Below are 21,540 nucleotides of genomic sequence, written 5' to 3' on the forward strand. Positions count from 1 at the left end.
TCCCAACCTTCTACAAAAACAGGTCTCCTGTGACTCATCTTCCCAGTCTCCCATCAGCTCCCTAAGTCTCACCGCCCGGCCACAGAGGAGCATTCCCCTCATAAATCAGTACCAACCAGGACTGGAGCAACTGAATTACATTGTCTGCCGGGGTTTTTACTACCGCTCGTCGTGCCCTGAAATGAGAAATCTTCTGCCCACTATCCTTCCCACCCCTCCCACAGTGGTTTTCTGCCATCCACCTAACCCACGCAATATCCCCGTCCATCCCTGGACATCTCCTCCCAAACCATTGCCTCATGGCTCATATTCCTGTAATAGACCTAGATGCAGGTCTGTCCCATACATCCTACCACCAGGGCTACACGAAAAGCAACATTTTGATCTAACAGCTAAGCTGCAACCGCTGTGGTGCATTCTGTGTGGGCATAATAACCAACAAGCTTTCTGTCCACATGAATGGCCACCGACGAACTGTGGCCAAGAAATTGCTGGACCACCCAGTTGTTGGGCATGCTGCCCAGAACAACATTCTTCACTTAAGTGAATGCTTGCAGCCTGTGCCATCTGGATCCTTCGTACCAACACAAACTTTTCAGAAAAACAAATGCTTACTTTAAAAGGGTTTGGCTGATTTTTTTCTCCAGCATTCCCTAATCTGACCTTGTGCTCCGTCTCTGATGAAGTCGTTGTCAATGGGATGTTAAACACTAACATCATCATCATCCCCATCCCCATCCCCATCATCATCAGCATCCTCATCATCAGCCTCATCACCACCATCCTCACCCTCCCCACCCTCCTCCTCGTCCTCCTCTTCCTCGCCATCATCCAAGATAACATTCTGCATCTTCCCTACAAAAAAATCCTCAATCAAGCCACAAATTTTCTCCTAACTACTTTGATATGAAACTTACATAAGAGCAAACTGAATTTTTTTCTTATGTTCTTGGTTACATCAGCTGGTGAATCTGGCCGGTGATACAAGCATCCAATTACTGTTTTGCCTGTCCCTGATAATGAATCTTGTCCAATCAATCTCACATACAGCTTCAATTTCTATCTCTGTGGGTCTGACTTTCTTGTCTTCTGTGACAAATACATCACATCCATTTCCCATTAGCCTATCCTTTTGATGTACGTTTAAATTTTCTCCAAAAATCTCACTATTATCAATTTCATGATAAGGAATGTTGCTACTCACTATATAGCGGAGATGCTGAGTTGCAGACTTAAAGCTTTCGGCCAATTGCCTTTGTCAACAGTACGCACACACACACACACACACACACACACACACACACAACACACACACATGACTGCAGTCTCAGGCAACTGAAACCACACTATGAGCATCAGCACCAGTGCATGATTGGAGTGGTGACTGGGTGGGGGAAAGGGGGAGGCTGGGGTGAGGAGGGGGAGGGATAGTATGGTGAGGATGGTGGACAGTGACGTGCTAGTGGTTGGGCGGTGGGTAGGGTTGGGATGGGGTGGGGAGGGGGAAGTAGTGGAAAAAAGAGACGTAGAGAAAAAAGAGGAAAAAAAGGGAAAAAAAACTGGGTGTGGTGGTGGAATGATGGCTGTGTAGTGCTTGAATGAGAGCAGGGAAGGGGCTGGATGGGCGAGGGCAGCGACTAACAAAGGTTGGGGCCATGAGGGTTATGGGAACATAGGATGTACTGCAGGGAAAGTTCCCATGTGTGCAGATCAGAAAAGCTGGTGTTGGTGGGAAGGATCCATATGGCACAGGCTGTGAAGCAGTCATTGAAATGAAGGATATCATGTTTGGCAGCATGTTCAACAACACTTGTTCCTTGGTCACAGTTTGTCGGTGGCCATTCATGCGGACATACAACTTGTAAATTGTCATGCCTACATAGAATGCAGCACAGTGGTTGCAGCTTAGCTTGTGGACCACATGACTGGTTTCACAGGTAGCCCTGTCTTTGATGGGATAGGTGATGTTAGTGACTGGACTGGAGTGGGTGGTGGTGGTGGTGGTGGTGGGAGGATGTATGGGAGAGGTCTTGCATCTAGGTCTATTACAGGGGTATGAGCCAGGAGGTAAGGGATTGGGAGCAGGGGTTGTGTAAGGATGGACGAGTATATTGCATAGATTTGGACCTAACATACCTCTGAATACAGAGCTAGGGGGTGGAAAAAATTGCCACATCATCATTCAGAAGCTCAAAGTGATTTTAAGTGTGACACAGTACAAGAAACAAGTACTCAAGATTAAATTTTTGCAGCTCTGTTTTCTTCAGTTTTAAGTACGTACCACAGTCTTATTGTTGTTTACATGGATGGATCCCAGCAAGGGAATTCCCTCGGTTGTTCAACTCTTTTTCCCTGATAGGCTCTTCCAAGTGCACCTTCTGGAACAATTTAAAATTTGTGATGTGGAATTATATGGCATTATGATGGCAATGCAGTGGATTCAGTGGCATCACAGTGCAGGTTTTGTGATCTGTTCTGACTATCACAAATTGCCCACCGAATGTACCTGGTAGAAAAGTTGATTCAGCTCATGCATGACATCTTCAAGCAGCTCCAGCACCAAGACATAAAGGTGTTCTGTCCCTAGGTACCTCGTAACATTGGAATACAGGGATGATAAATACCTGAAGAAGCATGTCTGGATGGTGTTGTATGTTGAAGAATCATCCCCTTGCAGATCTTCATCTTATTATCTGACAGTGTAAACAACTATCAATATTGAAGAGCTGCAAGTGATGGACAACAAACTGCACTCACTCAAACTGACTCTATTGCCATTTCTGATTCATGTTGGCCACACCATTGGAAGAAAGTGCTGTTCACCAGACTGCACATAGGACATGGCCTTTAACCACCAAATTTCCTCCTCTGGCTGGAGGATCCACCACTCTGTGATATTTGTGGTGTGCCACTTTCAGTTCAGCATATTTTGGCAATGTGTGTATTATATAGTGACACCAACGAAGCTCTTAGGTTGACTGGAGATCCGCCCACTATCCTCCCTCATTGATTCCAATGTGTCATGGGTTTTGAAAATTTATGAACTGTTGGGCTTTATCCCTAAAGGGCTGGGGAGGGGAGGTGGCCATTAATGCATTATAAACAACTCTGCCTGTGGGGTACACCCTTTGTCATTGTCCTCCCCCTCCTCCTCAACAACCCCCCCCCCCCCAAATTACAATGTTGGTATGCCAACTCTTCATAATGGTGGTGATGAACATGCTGTTAAATGCCCCCCACACCCCAGATATCTTCTTCTTCATCCATAGGGACGTTATATTTCAGACAGACAAAGAATTATGCCCAAATTTGGACATTATATCTGTCAGGACCAATGAGGTCCTAACGACAAGAAAGTAGATGCCAGATCATATATCTTGAGTTTTGTGAGTAACATGTTACCAGATAAACTTAAGTTTATGGCTTCCTTGTGTAATGTAAAACCTATGCACCACTCCCTACCCTCACCCTCCCATCCTGCCCTCTGCCCCTGAGGTGCTTAAAATATATGAAATTCACCCACATGTCATTTGATTGTACATACATCCCTGAAGATTGCAAACAATCAGTACACAAGGATACAAGCTTCTCAAAACGGTCTTACTGCACCAATTGCAACCTAGGATCACTCCTCTAGCAGTTAGCCAACTGGTCACATCATAAGAAGGGAAACTAAGATCCAAGAGTTGAAGATCTTTTATTTAATGTATTAGGAATACAGAAACAAGTACTACTGCATTTACCCTGGCCAGATGACACACACTACTCCCAAAAAGTAACTCTTCCATTATAAATATTCCGTCCCCTTCCTTGTCGCTGGGTACTAGAGGTTCATCTGTTCTAGTGAGGGAGGCAAGACATTCTGCATCCTCAATCCCTAACCCCTGTATCTGCACTGGGGACCTCAGCCACCCCCTCCTGTATAATGAAGACCTCAACCCAGCTGACATCCCATAGTGGAAGGCAGCTCACTTGTGACCCTACTACCTTGAGCAATGCAAAGCGGCACCCAAATGACAGCCAGTGGCTGCAGGAGATGCAAAAATTGGGCCATAGAATGACCCACTTCTCATCTGTACCAGATTCAGACCTGTAAAGTGCTACCTAACTGAAATCCCATAAGGAAAAGGAGAAAGAAGAAATCGAAGGTGAAGGCAGACCCAGCTTACCTGTATCTTACCTCCACTGCTGTTAAATCATGCAAGTAGGGAACAGTCAACATTTCACCATACCAAACCAAATAATGATTAACAGTTCCACCCTTTCTGCACTGCCATTGGACACAATCACAACCCTGATTCAGTGGAATTGTAATGGTTATTGTTACCACTTTTCTGAACTGTAGCCTGTGTGCTCATTTTACTCAGTAGATTGTATAGCTCTTCAGAAAACCCAATTCCTTGCAACATATTCACCCATTTTATGTAATTGTGAAGCCTTTTACCTATTAAAAGAACTGAACTGACCCTGAGGGGCTTCTGCTGGTCTTTCAGATGACCTCTTCTGACCAAATACCACAACTGAGGTGATGGAAGTGTACATAAAAACAAATGTAGAATTCACATTTGTAACATTACACTCCACAGCCCTGTAATTCCCTCCCCTCCCCTCCCCTCCCCTCTAACCCTCCGATACCCACCCCTCTCTGGCATCCCCATCAGAGGGGCAGCTGACACTGTGAGAAGAATGCTCTGGAAATAAAGTTTCTGGGGATGTGACATGAGAATGTTATTGCACTACTAATTTAGTGGCATGGTGCCAGCCTTTGATGTTGACCCAGCTATTTCCCTAGGTTTTGCTTTCTTTCATCAACATCTTCATTCATTACCCTTACATCACTTCCTGACTGATGTAATCTTGGTGTCCCTCTGGGTTCGACTTCATTTTCAAATTCCCTCTGGGTTTGACTTCCATTTTTCAATATTTTTTTTTAAAGTGTGGACTGTCGGGAAGAATGCCTGCATAAATGCACATATGTGTTAAAAAGCCATCATGCTAGCCAATCCGACATGGCAGGTTCATTATGTGACCTTCCGGTAGACAGCACAAGGATCACACTTCTGATGCCTAACATGCTAGCTCCCCAAGCTTGCCAAGGAATAGATGCCCATCTTCCTGGGGCATCAGGACACCTGGCAAAACTCATTGTTTCGAATTAACTTTATTGTGGCTGGTTGGCACCCATGGGGGCAGTCCTTAGAATAAGCGGCATCAAGATGGACATTTTGCATGTGAAATGTATCAAATTAAACCAACACAATGACCATTCTGGTTTGGCCATCTCAACAGACATGTCTAAATATTTGAAAGCAGAATACTTGGTGTGTAATAGAATAGTTGATAGACTTTTAATTGACAAAGCCATCATTTTTTGTGAAACACACATGACAAATATGGAGAAGTTGACTCAGTGGGGAACATGCGCAATGGCACACTATTGATTAAGGTGTCCTCTGAAGTGCAGTCTCAAGCTCTTCAGACCTGTGAATGACTGGGTGATTTACCAGTGACTTTTTGTTCCACATAAAACTTTTGCTTATGGTGCAGTGAGACATTGCTCTCCAGACAGACAAGGAGTTGCGAGCTAATAATTTCAGGTGGTGAAGTGTGAAGTTTGTCTAACACATACCAAAAGGTCTCAAGGATAACTGTGCAGGTACAGGTACTTTCCGCTTAGCCTTTGAAGGAAATGTCCTCTGAAAATGTTAGTTATGGTGTACAAGTGTGACATGAAACCTTATGTCCCACCACCCATGAGGTATATCCAGTGTTCATGCTTTGGTCATATGCCATCCCTGCTGCACGGCACATCCAAATTGGGGAAACTGTGGACTTCGACTCCACAGAGGTTGTCTTTGTGAACAACTGCCTTTGTGTGTCAGTTGTATGGAACACCATTGTTCACATTCATTGGTTTCCCCAGTATTTAAAAAAGACAGGAAAATTCAAGAATATAAATCTCTTGACCACCTGGCATATACTGAGGCAAGAAGAAAGTTTGAATGCCTATACTATGTTGATATGATTTCTGTTACGCTAGAGTCACTGCTGTCACCCCCTCCCCTCTCCCCACCTCAGTTTTTTCCAAACCCGATCTGCTGTTGCCTTTCACTCTTGTGGTTCTCATGAAACCATCATCAGAAACTGGTTCCCATACTCAGCCAGAGTAGCAGCTTCCTCCTACAGCATCTACTGGTGACGTGACTCGCTTGAGACCCCTCTCCCCAGAAACCCATTGATTAGAGGCACAACACCAGCCAGTGGCTGAAGGAACCACAGCTTCTAGGTCCCAAAGCTTCTCACTCTTTCTTGTCCTCACTCTTTCTTGTCCTCACTCTTACAGCAGAAAGCCCTCACAAAAATCTTGGCCACCAAACCAGAACAAGTAATTTCCTCTTATTCAGCAGTCTGTATCACCCCCCAAGAACTTCACTTCATTGATGACCATTCCCAATGCTTCGCAGTTACTGTGCATTCTGTTGGAATTGTACTAGCTCTGGGAGGCAACTGGAGGGGTCTGCATATTGGTACATACAGAAGTTATAAGCGAGTTTATTCCCCTCTGTACTACATTGGAAGCAATAGTGGGGCGAGTGCAAACTACCCCAACAATCAACATTCGTAACACTTATTTACCTGTGTGCAGGGCACTTCTTTCCTTGAAATGGCCAATATAATCCAACATCTGCCCCCTCTTTTCTCCTGCTTGGGGATTTCAATGTGCACCACCCCTTGTGGGGAAGCAACACATTGATCTTTCTGATCTCAATCTATGTTGCCTCAGTGATGGTACTCCTACCCTCTTCAGTGCCACACATGGCACATTTTCGGCTATGGATCATATGATTTCTTCCCCCAATGTTGTGTCTCCACTCATTGGTCGCTCCATGATTCTATTTGTAACAGTGACAACTTGTCAGTTAATGTGGCACTTCTTTGTCATCCTCTGACAAAGCAGTCTCTATGAAGGCCTCTTCAAAGACCCAACTGGTAATTACAAAACCCTGCTGCCAATTCACCTTCACTGCCCCCCCCCCCCCTCCCTGTCCCAAGTCTGATTGCATTGATAAGGTACTGGGAGACACATCTGATGCTGTCACACATGCTACTGGAACTGCTATTCCTCTCTTCTGTAGGCATGATCTGCTGCTGGCCAGGCCCATTGTGGACCAAAGGTATTGCAACAGCTATTCACCACCATAGGGGCCCTGCACCATTTCAAGTGGGCCACCCTCCTCACTTTTTATTTAGTGTCTCCATGCTAAGGCTCGCTGTCTAATAAGTGTAGCAAGAACGTATGCTGAGAGTGCTATGTCTGCTCTGTGGGAATTATGCCTTTTCCTCCCAGGTGTGTGACAAGCTCTGTTGCCTTCTGGGCTGCCAACGATCAACTGTTCCACGTCTTGTCCTCCAGGATGGTCTCTGGCAATCACTCTTCCAGGTCTCGTCCTATAGGATGGTCTTTGTAGCAATGCTTTGGTTCTTGCTCGACACCTTGCAACCCACTTTGGAACAGTGTCCTCTTCTTAGCCATCTACCTTCATAATGTAGAAATGATAAGTTGGAGACATCCCCCTATATGTCTCGACCCCTGCCAAGCTGACTTCTATAATGGACATATCACTGACAGGGAACTGCTTCAAGCTCTTGCCTCATTTCATGATATGGCTCCAAGCCATGATTTTATTCATAATCAGATGATACAACTTCTGAACCTCAAAGGCCACATCTATTCAAGATCTTCACCCATATTTGGCATGAAGATGTCTTCCCTTCACGCTGACAAGATAGCATCATCATCTCAGTTCTTAAGTCAGGCATAAAATCAATGTCTGGTGACAGATGCTGACCAGTGAGCCTCACAGACATGCTCTGCAACCCATTTGAAAGGGTGGTTGCCAGCGTATTGTAATGGGTTCTCAAATCTCGAGGTCTTTTGTCCCTCTTATCAGTGTGGTTTTTGGGACATATGATCCACAGCTGATCATCTGGTCAGCAATCCAACATCCTTTTTTTCCAACATAAGATTGCAGGCTTTTTTGACCTATGTAAGCCATACAAAACCAATTGATGCCATCACAGTTTACTTAAACTCCTGTGACGGACTTTTGAGGCTCCTTAACAATTTTTATTTATCAGTTTTTATCCAGTCAGTTGTTAGTGGTTTAGAGTTGCTACTTCACTCAGCTCTCCACTCACCATGATATTGGCATCGTGCAGTGCTCCATGCTGAGTGTCACACTCTTCCTCATCACCATCAATGGGCTAGTGACCTCCTTCAAGCTACTCATTACTCCTGTGTTGTGTGTCAATGACTTTTGTATTTGGTGCAGCTCGAACTCCATAGCCTTGGCTGAAAGCCAGCTTCAGTGAGCCATCAGAAGGACTTCCACTTGGACCATTACCCATGGTTTTCAGTTCTCTCCTGCAAAAAAGCAACTCAAGAATAGGAGATCCAGGAATACAAATCAATTGAACACGTCTTGTTTGCTGAGGCACAGAAGAAATATGAATGCCTGCATCCTATGTATGTGAGAATCAATTACCCTAACATCACGACTGTAACTCCTCCCCCCCCCCCCCAGTTCTGCCTTCCCCAAACCAGATCTTCCTCCACTGTCCTCTCCTGCTGTTCCCGCAGTACCTTCTCAAGGAACCAATTACTGTACCCAGCTGGAGAAGCGTTATCCTTTCAGCATCTTGCAGTGACAGGACTCCCTCGTGGGATCCTTTTCACAAACAACCCCAGACTGGAGACCCAACACCAAACAATGTATGAAGGAGCCACATCCTATGGGTCCAAGGCTGTCCACTCTTTGTCTTCTCACCCAGTGCAGATAGCACCTTGAACAAACTTTTACCACCAAAGGCTCCTCTGGTGCTCCCAGAGGTGCCAGGTCCCCCCCCCCCCCCCCCCCCCATGCGTTAGGATTCTGAGCCAATATTTGTGAATGTGGTACTATCCCCACTGGTTACAGACAGTGATCCTGTGGCATGACCCGTCCTTCTGGCCCCTTTCACCTAACGCCCCCATCAATCATGTGATCATTCTGTGGAGCTGTAATGGGTACTACTGTCACCTACCGGAACTTGATCCTCTTCTGTGGTTTGTGTGGCTCTCCAAGAAACACATTCACTGATGACCATTCCCCAATGCTCCATGATTATTGCGTGCCCTGTCAGCACCAATTTGGTGCCGAGAGGAAGTCTGAAGGGGTCTATACTTCGGTACGTACAGATGTCATTAGTACCGGCCTGTCTAATAAACTTCATGCATTCAAAGATACTCCAATCATGTATGTGGTTTTCTTCCCTCCGCTTCTTCTGGTGGAAATCTATCATCCTCTGCCATCTTCATATCCACCATACTATGTTGACACCCGGTTTTTTACTCTGCAGTGAGTCGCCCTCCTTCGTACTTGAGTGGCCCCCTCACAGTAATCCGTATTTTGCTGGACTGCCACCACCATTTAGCCTTTGCACTAAATACGCCTTCCCACCTTTCATATCCTGGGTGTTAGCAGATGGCCTTCACATTGTTAAATCTGTCCTTGAAATTCTTCGTGAAAATGGTTTGTTCTTCCAGGTTAAGTACCTGGATTTCTCTTTGGAAATGGAGTTCCCCAGACAGCATTGGTTATGGAGGCCTTGGCCTTGCCTCCACACCGGCCAGATTCTCCCCTTCTTTTGCCTACATTTTGTCTGGTCTTTCATTCTGTTTTATTTCCCCTTTTCTTGTGCCTCTTTTCCTTGGGTCTTGCCCTGTTTTATCATGATCATGGTGTGGTTCGAGGTTTGGTAGGAATTGGTGGCAGTGCTGGTGCTCCAACACGCATAGCATCTCTGGATTGTCCCTGCTCTCGCTGTTGTCTCTCTGACCCTCCCCTTCCTGTTCTTTACTCTTCCTGCTGTTGCAATATTCTCTTTACCTCTTTGTTTGCTCATTTCCCCTTCTCTTGACTGGACTGTGCTGTTTGTGTGGTTCCTCTCTTGGTTTCTGCCACCTTATATCATGGGACAGATGACCTCCCTGTTTGGTCCACTCTCACAATCAACCAACCAACCAAGCAAGCAACTTCATCCATAGTTCACAGCATATCATGTGAGCAAAAGGGCAAGCTGATTTTCATACAAGCGATGATTTCTAAAACCATACTGATTTGCACACATTAGCTTTTTGGTCTCAAGAAAATTTATTTTATTCAAACTGAGAATATGTTCAATGATGCTGCAGCAAACCAGTGTTAAGGATATTGGTCTTTACTTTTGTGGATCTGTTCTTGTACCCTTCTTGTATACAGGAGTCACCTGAGTTTTTTTCCATTCATTTGGGGCTTTGCAGGGGATGAGAGATTCGTGATAAATGTAAGTAGGTAAGGGGCCAATGCAGTAGAGTACTCTTTGTAAAACCGCATTGGGATTCTTTCTGAGCGTGGTGATTTGTTTTTCAGTTTCTCAATTTGGTGGAGTGTTATCACTATGTGGGACTTGCCTTCAGTGTCTGGTTGACATGGCTTCCCCATCTTCGCCAACTTAAGCAAATGTTCTGGTCACACTGTAATACTCTTCACTGCCTCAGTAACACCAGCTTGGCTGTAGACCACTCTACACTGTTGTGGCCTTACAAAGCTCTGGCCCTGTTCTGTCTTTAATATGAGTCTCACATAAGGCTTGGTATCGCCTTCAGTATTGCGGATACTGGAGCTGATAAACCTTTTTTGGGTCTACCTTGTGAATTAAGTTTTGGACTAGCCATGTGAACAGCCTACTCACAGAGGCTGGGAACCTCTGCTATGGATCGATCAGCCAACAACAATTGCTGCTTAACTATGCAATACAAATTCTTTGCTTCACTGAGCATTCAAACTAACATAATGTTTTTTTCTAGTAGGTAGATCCACTTCCCACTACTGCAGCCCAGGACTGGAGTCACAACTGCAGTTCATATACAGTGTCTCCACTCTGATCTTGAATTTGGCCCACTGTCACTTCTTATCAGGAAGCAATTGCATGCACTCCCATAGTGCATACCCTTTCATTGGATCTGTCTCTAGTATCCTTTGGACCAAAAGACTCTGTTGACTCCATGTTTTTTGCTGACTATTCCTGACCGTCCTAGAATTGCTGGGTTTGGAAGTAGTGTACACTAATGACTCCATAGTTGATAGATGAACTGGTTTTACCCATTCACATGCCAAGTGCAGTGAATTGTACTCCCTGCCAAACAAATTCAGCATATTCGCTGGAAATTGGTGGCCATTACCTGAGCCCTCAATTAGATTCTTTCATACACTGACATTCTTAATCAGCAGTGATTCCCTGAGTAGTCTTCAGGCTTTTGACTTGTGGTATGCTTGACACCCTTTGGTAGTGGCTATCCAAGATCGTGTCTCTGACCTCCATCAAGTCAGTCATCTTTGTCTGATCCCAGATCACATTGTGATCCCAGGAAATGTACATGCTGACCAGTTGGCTATTAGGATGCTGACTTTGGAAATGGGGGTACAGGAACAGGACCTTTGGTCACCTCTACACAATCAGTTGTTGGAGGCTTATAACAAGTATTGATGTGCCCTTGTTTCTGTGAACAAACTGCAAGCAATAGAGGGGATCACAACACTGTGACAGTCTTCCATTCATGCTTCTCACAGGAAATCTGCTGTTCTGTCAGCTTCACATTGGTCGCACTTGGGGACCCATTGCCACATACTACAACCTGGGGATCCACCACAATGTTGGTGTGGTGCACATCTGATGATGATCCACATCCTACTGGACTACCTCAATTTGGTCACCTTAGGGATGAAACCTTAAATTTGCTCACACATTACTTCTGGTGCTAGTAGGCAATGCCAAACCAGTTGACTTAGTTTTACATTTTACCCATGAAGATTGTTTTTACTACTCTCTGTGAAGTGGGGCACATTGGCCTCATCACCTGCTTGAGGAATTGATGTGCTATGTCACTTGCCCTTGGTGGTCCAACCTGAGTCCTGCCCATCCCATCCTTCTACTTCTTATTCTTTTCCATCTGTCGTCAGTTTACTATCTTGTCATTGTTCTCTTTCTGAAATATTGTCTTGTCCACATTGCTAATTTTCTTGTGGTAATGGAGGGAGAGGGAACAGCAGTCAGATGCAGAGGTTGCAGCTCCAATTGCATAACATATCCCAGGGGCCTCAAGCTACTCACGTTCGTCCTTGTAACCCTCTCTCACTTCTGTTTGCTTCTGTCTGTTGGTTTTATTGATTCTCGGTTATAATCTGGTTCACTCGGATTTATTTTCTGTGTCCTTCCTTGCTGAGGACTCTTCTTGGCTTGACATGCATGGGTTGGAGGGACTGTTGACCTCATAGTTTGATCTCTTTAATCCCATCAATCCAATAATCCAGTCTTCCACTGCATCATATTCCTGCAGCAGGACAAACTCACTCATGGCTCATTCTTATCCCATTCTCTTACTGCATTTCACTTCCCAACCTCAGCCACCCTTTCCTCTACCTTCACCTCTCCATCTCCATCCCCCTCTCCCCACTCCACCTGACACAACCTGTTACACAAGTCGCAGTACAATATTGCATCAGTGTAGCGGTATGCATATGCCACACATGTGTAGAAGGCATATAATGGATCTGTACAGAAAATCATTTCAATGTGCATTTTCCTGCCCCCAGACTTCGTGATGGCTGTTGCTGTGACACTAGTCACTTCCTAAGCAGAAATACAGTACAGGCCAAAAGTTTTCGATCATCTATCACAACTATGGATTTGTGGTTAAAACAGGGATCATGATTTGACTATTCCATCATGTCCCTGTTGTGACAATAAAAAAAAGTATAAAATGTAAAAACTAAGTGCCCCTGTTGTGCATTTGACTAGTTCACATAGAAGGGCATCGATGAGTATTCATAGCAGGCCTCATTCCTTCAGCTGTATACTTGCATCAGTTTGCATTCATTTCTGGTATATTGTGTGCATCTAGCAGTGTGTGTGTGTGTGTGTGTGTGTGTGTGTGTGTGTGTGCGCGCGTACCTGCTCAAGTTCATACCATATTACCTCCTCGTGCAACGAAAGCAGGAGACTGGAACTGAAAAACATGCCGTAATTGTAGCTCTGCATGAGGGAGGCTATTCTACTAGGACAATAGCAAAAAAAAAGTTGGCATGTAAACTGGTTGGCATGCAAATTGGTGCCAATGCAAGTGTTTCATGATCTGGAAGACCCTGAGTAACATCATACAGGAAAGATAAGTTCATTTATGTACAGAGTAAACATCAGAGGATTTGTACTGCATCTAAAATTTGCAAGGAAGTAAATAGTATGTGAGCAGCTGTAAACTCTGTCTCAGCGTTACAATTCTGTTTTGTTTTAAACGAGTGCATAGTGGTCAAAAACATCTATCACATAAACAAAATAAGGTGAAAAGATTGCAATGGGTACAGCAACACAAAAACTAGAGTGAACAGCAATGGCCCAAGGTGTTACTCATGGACAAATCTGTTTGAAGTATTTAAATGCCATCGTCAAATATTTGTTCATAGACTTTGTGGAGAACATATGAAGAGTCAGTGTGTGATGTCGACTGTGAAGCATGGTGGAGGGTCGGTTTTGATATAGGGATGTTTTGCTGGTGATCTAGTGATAATTAATGGAATATTGAAGAAGTGAGGATATTACAGTATACTGACCAAGTGTAGTTCCATCTGGCAACTCTTACTGGTCATGGGTTCATTCTGCAGCAGGAAAATGATCCGAAATATGCTTTTGAATTGTGCAGATGGTATGACAATATGAAATAGAAATGTGGAGAACTGAAGAATATGATTTGACAAAGTAAGTCACCTGACTTAAATCGTATAGACCTCTTATGTTATGAACTTGACTGGGAGTTCAGAAAACTGAGAAAGTCTAATGCAGAAGATATGTGGAATAATTTCCAGATGTGTTGGACTCCAGTATCGGAAAAAACACTACAAAATTGTTTCTCCAGAATGGCAAGAGTTTATGCATCTGTTCAGAGGGCAAAGGGTGGATACTTTGAAGAGATTACAATCCAAGCCATATTTTATTGTACTTGCTGATAGAGAGAAAAGGTATTTTGTTGGTCCATTTAGTTAGTACAATGTATTTGTACATTGAAATAAAGTATGAAGTTTTTTATCATGGGTGATCAAAAACTTTTGACTTGTAGTGTATGTATATACCACATCCAACATATGTTGTAACTCTTGTTGTTACTGATGATATAGCATCTTTATTGTCACTGGTTCCCTGCTCAGTGTTACCTGACTGAAAAAGTTTGGGTCTGTTTCAAGATGTTACCATCATTAGTCAGCCTCCATTTGCTCAAAGTAATTTTCAGGGAACACATTTAGTGCAGTATTACATAAATGCATCTCAATGTCAGCTGGTAAGTTTAAATTTCTCTCCCTATTACCAGAGCAGGTTCTGGAGATGTACATGCAACATGTTGTAAGCTTCCCCTGAAGTGTAATCAAACTGTCCACAGCAACCCTGGAGGCAGTGTGTCTATAAAATAATCCAGTTAGAATGTTTATCACACATTTAATGCTTCCTGCACCTAGGTTATTTCACATTTGCAATCTGTAATAACCACTCTAGATATTATGAAGGGTTTTTCTATGGCAATACCTGCACTACCATCATAGGTGTACTACTCTTAGTAACATCTCATGATCAATTCAGTTACAGGTAACTGCTGTTACAGAGTAACTGCTTCTGTCATCACAGGAAATTGAGTAATAATTCATTGCGTCCTGTGATAGGGATGTCATCAGATCACATACTGACTTTTGGGGCAACTGTCTAATGTGGAAAGGACAAGATGCACAATATTAGTACATTTGATAGATGTAAGGTAATGATGAGTAATTGAAGCAAGAGGTGTGTCATCTCAGAGGTCAAGCAAGAACAGCAGGGCATTTTGCATACCATCATCTAAAACAATAATGTTTGCTAATTCATGATAAGTCATGTTGATGACAAGTCATAGTTGACTGTGGGTGATAGATGATAGTGGAAGATGAGCTACAGTGCAACTGATAGTTCACTGATTCAGTACTAGAAAAAACCGTCAGATTGGCCATACTACCCAGACTGCTCATTTCTGTGGTGTACAGAAGCAATCGCCCCACTTGTATACCTCTTCAATCTGCATGTCATGGGCCATAGAGAATAGAGCATGTGTAAGGACACTACAGTTGGATGACCAAAGTATGAGAATATATGGCCTGGATTCATCGTGCTGAAGTGTTGTCAAAGGTGTGTACAATACACACAGACATGAACACAGACAATGTTCTGAAACACTCTTAAAAACTTCTGTGGCCTGCAGGGCTATCTATTCTCAATCCCTAGCGTGCCATCAAGCAAGCTGTACATGCATTGAGCCCAGCTCTGGCTTTTCTCTGTGAGTACTGGTCGGTGATTGAGCTGTTGTGGATCAAGTTGGCTCTTTGAAGGTTTTGATGTCATGTGGAGTCCAAGCCACTATGTACTGCCACTGTCATCAGAGCATTAGATAAGCATCAAGTAGATACCTCTAATTTTCTTGTTAATGGTTGTGTGTCATTCCTGAAATACTGTTGTTAGCCATTTGACATCCTCTGCTGGATAAAGGCCTCCTCTAAACTTGTCTGTGCGTTAACATTTTTAGTTACAGAGACCAAGCGAGGTGGCTCAGTGGTTAGCACTCTGGACTCGCATTCGGGAGGACGATGGTTCAGTCCCACGTCCGGCCGTCCTGATTTAGGTTTTCCGTGATTTCCCTAAATTGCTTCACGCAAATACCGGGATGGTTCCTTTGAAAAGGGCATGGCCTACTTCCTTCCCCATCCTTCCATAATCCGATGAGACCGATAACCTCACTGTCTGGTCTCCTCCCCCAAAACAACCCAACCCGTAGTTACAGACATTAAAGTTTAGCCTGGAAGTTTTTCTAAAGTCTTACATGCAACTTTCATTAGGTTATCTTCTCAGTTTCTTCTAATTTCTTGGAGTTGCTCCAAGAACATCCTTCAGCTATCTACAGTCCATTCAACTGGCTACCTGTCCGTTGAACTACACTTCATCTGGGGGGTTGGTCTTAGTGACCCTTCAGTGTTCTCCATATGTCGCTATTATCTCTCTGCAGAGTCAGAATTTTTCATTTTAGTGCCATTTTAAATCACCTTATTTTCAGTGTTTTTAATTGTAATTTTAAATTGTTTTTATTTTTTGCTATTAACTGTTGGAATAAAATTTTAAATTGTTTTTATTTTTCAGTGATATAAAGGTGAAACTGAGTGGAAGATTAGTACCTGCTCACCGTCTTGTACTAGAAGCTCGAAGTGAACACTGGGGTTCGTTGTCTGACAGCTTAGGTAAACTGAGTACTTCATATATTACTTTCAAAATTCCCTGCACTAAAAAGAAATATCTTCTGGAACCTTGCCTTTCAGCAAAGAAAAGAGTAATTATACTTGCTCTGAGAAAGCAGTAAAATTATTCTTTTTGAGTTAATATTAAAAAAATGTTTTTTTATGGCTACATTGCAATTACTTAATGCTTATTCTGCTATTACATATAATTCGAAAGGACACTATCAGTTTTGTTGACAGAAAAAAATATGTGGCTCTAGTAAAGTGTGGCTGACACTTGTTGTTCATTAGGTTGTGCACCAAGGGCTGAGATTAAAACCAGAATCTTATCTATATCTTAGTCTGGACATAATGTGTTGATTCTAATACACCCAGCAAATGATAAAGTTATCCTACAACCCATGCAGGTTTCTTAAGTAGTAAGAGTTACACAGAATCTGCATTTGTACACTGGAAGCCAGCAAGCCACATTGGGGTGGATGGTGTACTAAAAACATTTTCCCCACCTTCTCACTTCTGAACATGGGGAATGTGTGAGATGAATGAGTGTCAGGATCCCTCTTGACATGTCTCAGTTTTTTTTTTTCTATTATTTTCCTCTTTGGTCATTAAGAAAGGTAAGAGTTAAAGGAAGTAATACTATTCTTTACTTACATTGCTATGCAAGTTCTTAGAATTTTGAGAGTAAGGTTTCGTAATATCTATTTTCTGTCTGACTCTAATGCTGACTGTACTAAATAGTGACAAAGTATTCGTTGCATGTCCCTTAAATCATAATTCCAATATCTTGCTATGGTGTGAAACGATCTAGTTCTGCAGTTGTCACACTTTCTCAGGGGAAAATATGGCAACATGCTGATCATTTACATGATTCTCTTTTACATTAATCTTAAGCTTCATTCATTTTTTATTCATACTTGTGGTTTCAGTTTGTGTTTAAAGTTAATTTTATCGTGCATGAAATTCTTCTTAGGTGAGTGGCCAAAGATAAGTGAGGGGTAGAGTGTAACTAATTTCTCCTTTTATTTTCGAATTGCAGGTGATTGTCAACAGCTAGTTTTATGAGGAAGTAAACATGCTGTGACATGCCCAACTGTTTAAAGGGCAAAGTTAGATTTTCTCTTGAGCTATAATTATTGAATAATATTTAGTTCATCTTTATTTTTGATGGTGGATACTGAAAACTTGGGCTTCATCTCCAGATTATGCTGTAGAGTCTGGACATTAAAAATTGAGCCCAGTATAAATCGTGTAAATAAATACAACGCTTCAGAGATTCGTGTGCCATTTATTCATAAAGTACATTATCATTTTATGATAAACATTTCTTTCCACAGGAACATTACAATAGCTTTATAACTCAGAATATCCAAGTAAAAGTTAATTTCACAGGGGAATGTATACATTTTTCAGTCCTCATTCATTTTCTCCACTTGCTTTCACGCTTGATCACAGTGGCTCATGCTCTGGAGCCAGTATGTTACTCCACCATGGGGCAAGGATGCCATAGTGTATGCAAAAATACCTCTTCAAGTACTTTATATCATAAAGCAACTATGATCGCTGTCCCACACTGAAGACACATGTCGCCAAGATGACTCTCCACGTGCAAATACATTACAAAATCACACAATAGTTGCACTCCCCTATATATTCAACTATAATACAATTTTGTTGTTCCTAATAAGGATAGACATAGGACTACAAATCACTTCCAAAGCGATACATAAAGCCACAGAATTAAAGAAGTGGTTTATGTTGGTTTTCTAAGTGGTGCCCTGTTTGCACTTTCTAAAAATTGTCCCAGTAAATCTGTGTGGCATCGGCCTTCCTACACAACAGGATTTATCTGATCATTCCACCCTCATCTTCATCTAAAACATTAATCTGCAGTTCACAATTAAGCGCGTGGCAGAACAGATACAGGTGCTTGCAGATACTGGATGGCTGTGATTGATATCAGAGACTAGTCACCAACTGTGTAGTTAAACAATGTCATGTCTGTTTTTCTTTTTATGTATACACTCAATAGATTTATTAACCCCCAGAGGCTCACCACTCTTTGGTGAGTTAGTGCTTGGCTACAATGAGGCTCCAGCCTTTGCAGCATCTTTTCCCTTTCATGCTGCATGCCTGTCCTCTTGCTATTTTTTTCCACTCCCTTGGGTAACATGTCTGGGATATTTTTGAGAATAAGTTCTGAATTTTCAGTAGCCTGGCATCAGAACAGCCTCTGCACTATGAGATTACTTTTTGTTTCTTCTTCCTCCCTATGTGCTCCTGAAGGCCGGCCCATGGGTCTAGAGCATAACAGGTGACTGGATAACATGTAATTCCCAGCCCCGAGTTAACAGGTAGGGTTTGAGAATGAGATTTTCACTTTGCAGCGGGGTGTGCACTGATACGAAACTTCCTGGCAGATTAAAACTGTGTGCTGGACTGAGACTCGAACTCAGGACCTTTGCCTTTCGTGGGCAAGTACTCTACCAGCTGAGCTACCCAAGCACGACTCACACCCCATTCTCACAGCTTTACTTCTGCCAGTACCTCATCTCCTACCTTCCAAACTTTACAGAAGCTCTCCTGCGAACCTTGCAGAATTCCCGTATTTACTCGAATCTAAGCCGCACTTTTTTTTCCGGTTTTTGTAATCCAAAAACCCGCCTGCGGCTTAGAATAGAGTGCAAAGTAAGTGGAAGTTATGAAAAATGTTGGTAGATGTCGCCACAACTAACTTCTGCCATCAAATATATGTCGCGCTACACAGGTATGCTTTGCAGGCACAAAGATAAATACTGGCGCCAAAACCTCTGCGTCAGTAAATAAATTAAAAGGTAGAAGAATGTAAACATTATGCCATGTATTCTTTCGTATTTGCTGCTATTTCATATAAATCCTGTTTGTCTAATAAACTACGAAACTAGAACAGCAAACACGGAAGAATATACATATCATGTCATGTTTATATTCGTATTATTCTTATGCTGAATAGTGATACAGTCAGAAACTAAGCACGGCAACTGACTAGATTTTTAAATCTAAGATGACCCTAATTTCTGTGCAGAATGTAATGTACTAAAGAGTCATCTGCAAAGATTTTCAAACGGAGAAAAATTTTCGCTGAACTCTCGTTCAGAACATCTTCTATCATACGCAGTCTATTATTTGGTTCTTGTTGATCATTATCAAAGAACGCAGCAGTGTAAGTAACAACAAATAGCAGTCTCTTGCCATTGTTTCACTAATGATACAATTTATATATATATATATATATATATATATATATATCTAAAAAGAAAGATGATGAGACTTACCAAACAAAAGCGCTGGCAGGTCGATAGACACACAAACAAACACAAATATACACACAAAATTCAAGCTTTCGCAACAAACTGTTGCCTCATCAGGAAAGAGGGAAGGAGAGGGAAAGACGAAAGGATGTGGGTTTTAAGGGAGAGGGTAAGGAGTCATTCCAATCCCGGGAGCGGAAAGACTTACCTTAGGGGGAAAAAAGGACAGGTATACACTCGCACACACACACATATCCATCCACACATACAGACACAAGCAGATGTCTGCTTGTGTCTGTATGTGTGGATGGATATGTGTGTGTGTGCGAGTGTATACCTGTCCTTTTTTCCCCCTAAGGTAAGTCTTTCCGCTCCCGGGATTGGAATGACTCCTTACCCTCTCCCTTAAAACCCACATCCTTTCGTCTTTCCCTCTCCTTCCCTCTTTCCTGATGAGGCAACAGTTTGTTGCGAAAGCTTGAATTTTGTGTGTATATTTGTGTTTGTTTGTGTGTCTATCGACCTGCCAGCGCTTTTGTTTGGTAAGTCTCATCATCTTTCTTTTTAGATATATTTTTTCCACGTGGAATGTTTCCCTCTGTTATATATATATATATATATATATATATATATATATATATATATATATATATATATATATATATAATTTTTTTTTTTTTTTTTTTTTTTTTTTAATTGTAAGCGGCGGTAGAGCACACAAAGGCAAGGCATGCCGCAAGCGGCGACAGGGCATAAACACTCATTATCAGAAAGAGACAAACAGTGCATGACACAGTACGATAATGCATTTTCAGCTTAGAGTGACATAAACACCTGTAACAAAGAGAACGGCACTTATCAGATCAAAGCAAAATAAGCAATCGATTCAAACCAGACAAAGCACGCGAAAAAGGAAGGGTACCCGTATAAAAACGGACGGAGCGCCTGACACACAGCAATGGCTACCTGGTAAAGCTTAACTGTTAAGTTTACGACTCGAACCAAACTACTGTAGCTGTATCTTCATCCATTCTACCTCAATTGTGTTTCATGTTACAATAGACCAACTGTTTTTCGATTTGGAGGGGCGGTCTAAAACTTTTCTCTCACCTTGAATTTAGAGTCTCAAATTTCAGGAACGGCTTAGATTCGGGAAAAATTTTTTTCCTTGATTTCGAGTCTCATTTTTCAGGTGCGGCTTAGATTCGAGTAAATACGGTAGCACTCCTGAAAGAAAGGATATTGCGTTGACATGGCTTAGCCACAGCCTGGGGGATGTTTCCAGAATGGTAGACCACTTGCCCGCGAAAGGCAAAGGTCCCGAGTTTGAGTCGCGGTCTGGCACACAGTTTTAATCTGCCAGGAACTTTCAGGTAGGGTTTGCTCACACCCTCTGGTACAGGCCAGGTCCAGAAGGACTGATTGCCTAAACTGCTACCTTCCCAAATTGTCAATTGGCCCCTCTGTCAGGTGTTTGACTGATGTGACCTAAGGCAAGAGAGCACCCCAGTTGGAAGTAGTGCTGGCGATCATGGGGGATTTACTTGCAATGAGCCAATCACCATGTTACTCTACATTTTGTACATGTAAATAGAATGAGGCTAAAGATTCCAAGACTCTCCCAGCTGCACCTCGATTCCTCGTGGTATCACATAATGAAGTAGTTCAGTCCTTTGCTATGGTTAATGCATAATTCAGAAAGGTATTTATGGAATTGCCGGCTCTGTGAAACCCTACTCTCATTTATGCAATGACAATTTGTTTTTGGAGACTAATTGTGATTCTCAAGCACAACAACTGCTCGCAGCTTCGGTCTCCACAGCTATCCTGTTCATGTCGAGGCCTATTAAATGTTGAATTCTTCATATGGG

At 42.7% G+C, this 21,540-nt stretch overlaps 1 protein-coding gene across 3 annotated transcripts in view; it reads left to right on the forward strand.

Moving 5' to 3' along the window:
• The window catches only part of LOC126203252 (rabankyrin-5), a 621,526-nt gene that overhangs the window by 19,517 nt on the left and 580,469 nt on the right, over positions 1-21,540 (forward strand). For all 3 annotated transcript variants that reach the window (XM_049937508.1, XM_049937507.1, XM_049937506.1), the window contains exon 3: positions 16,285-16,382. In XM_049937508.1, coding sequence (XP_049793465.1) covers positions 16,285-16,382 — 98 coding nt within the window. The remainder of the gene's footprint in view (positions 1-16,284; positions 16,383-21,540) is intronic.

Source organism: Schistocerca nitens, chromosome 9 (genome assembly GCF_023898315.1).
Source record: "Schistocerca nitens isolate TAMUIC-IGC-003100 chromosome 9, iqSchNite1.1, whole genome shotgun sequence".
NCBI lineage: Eukaryota > Metazoa > Arthropoda > Insecta > Orthoptera > Acrididae > Schistocerca > Schistocerca nitens.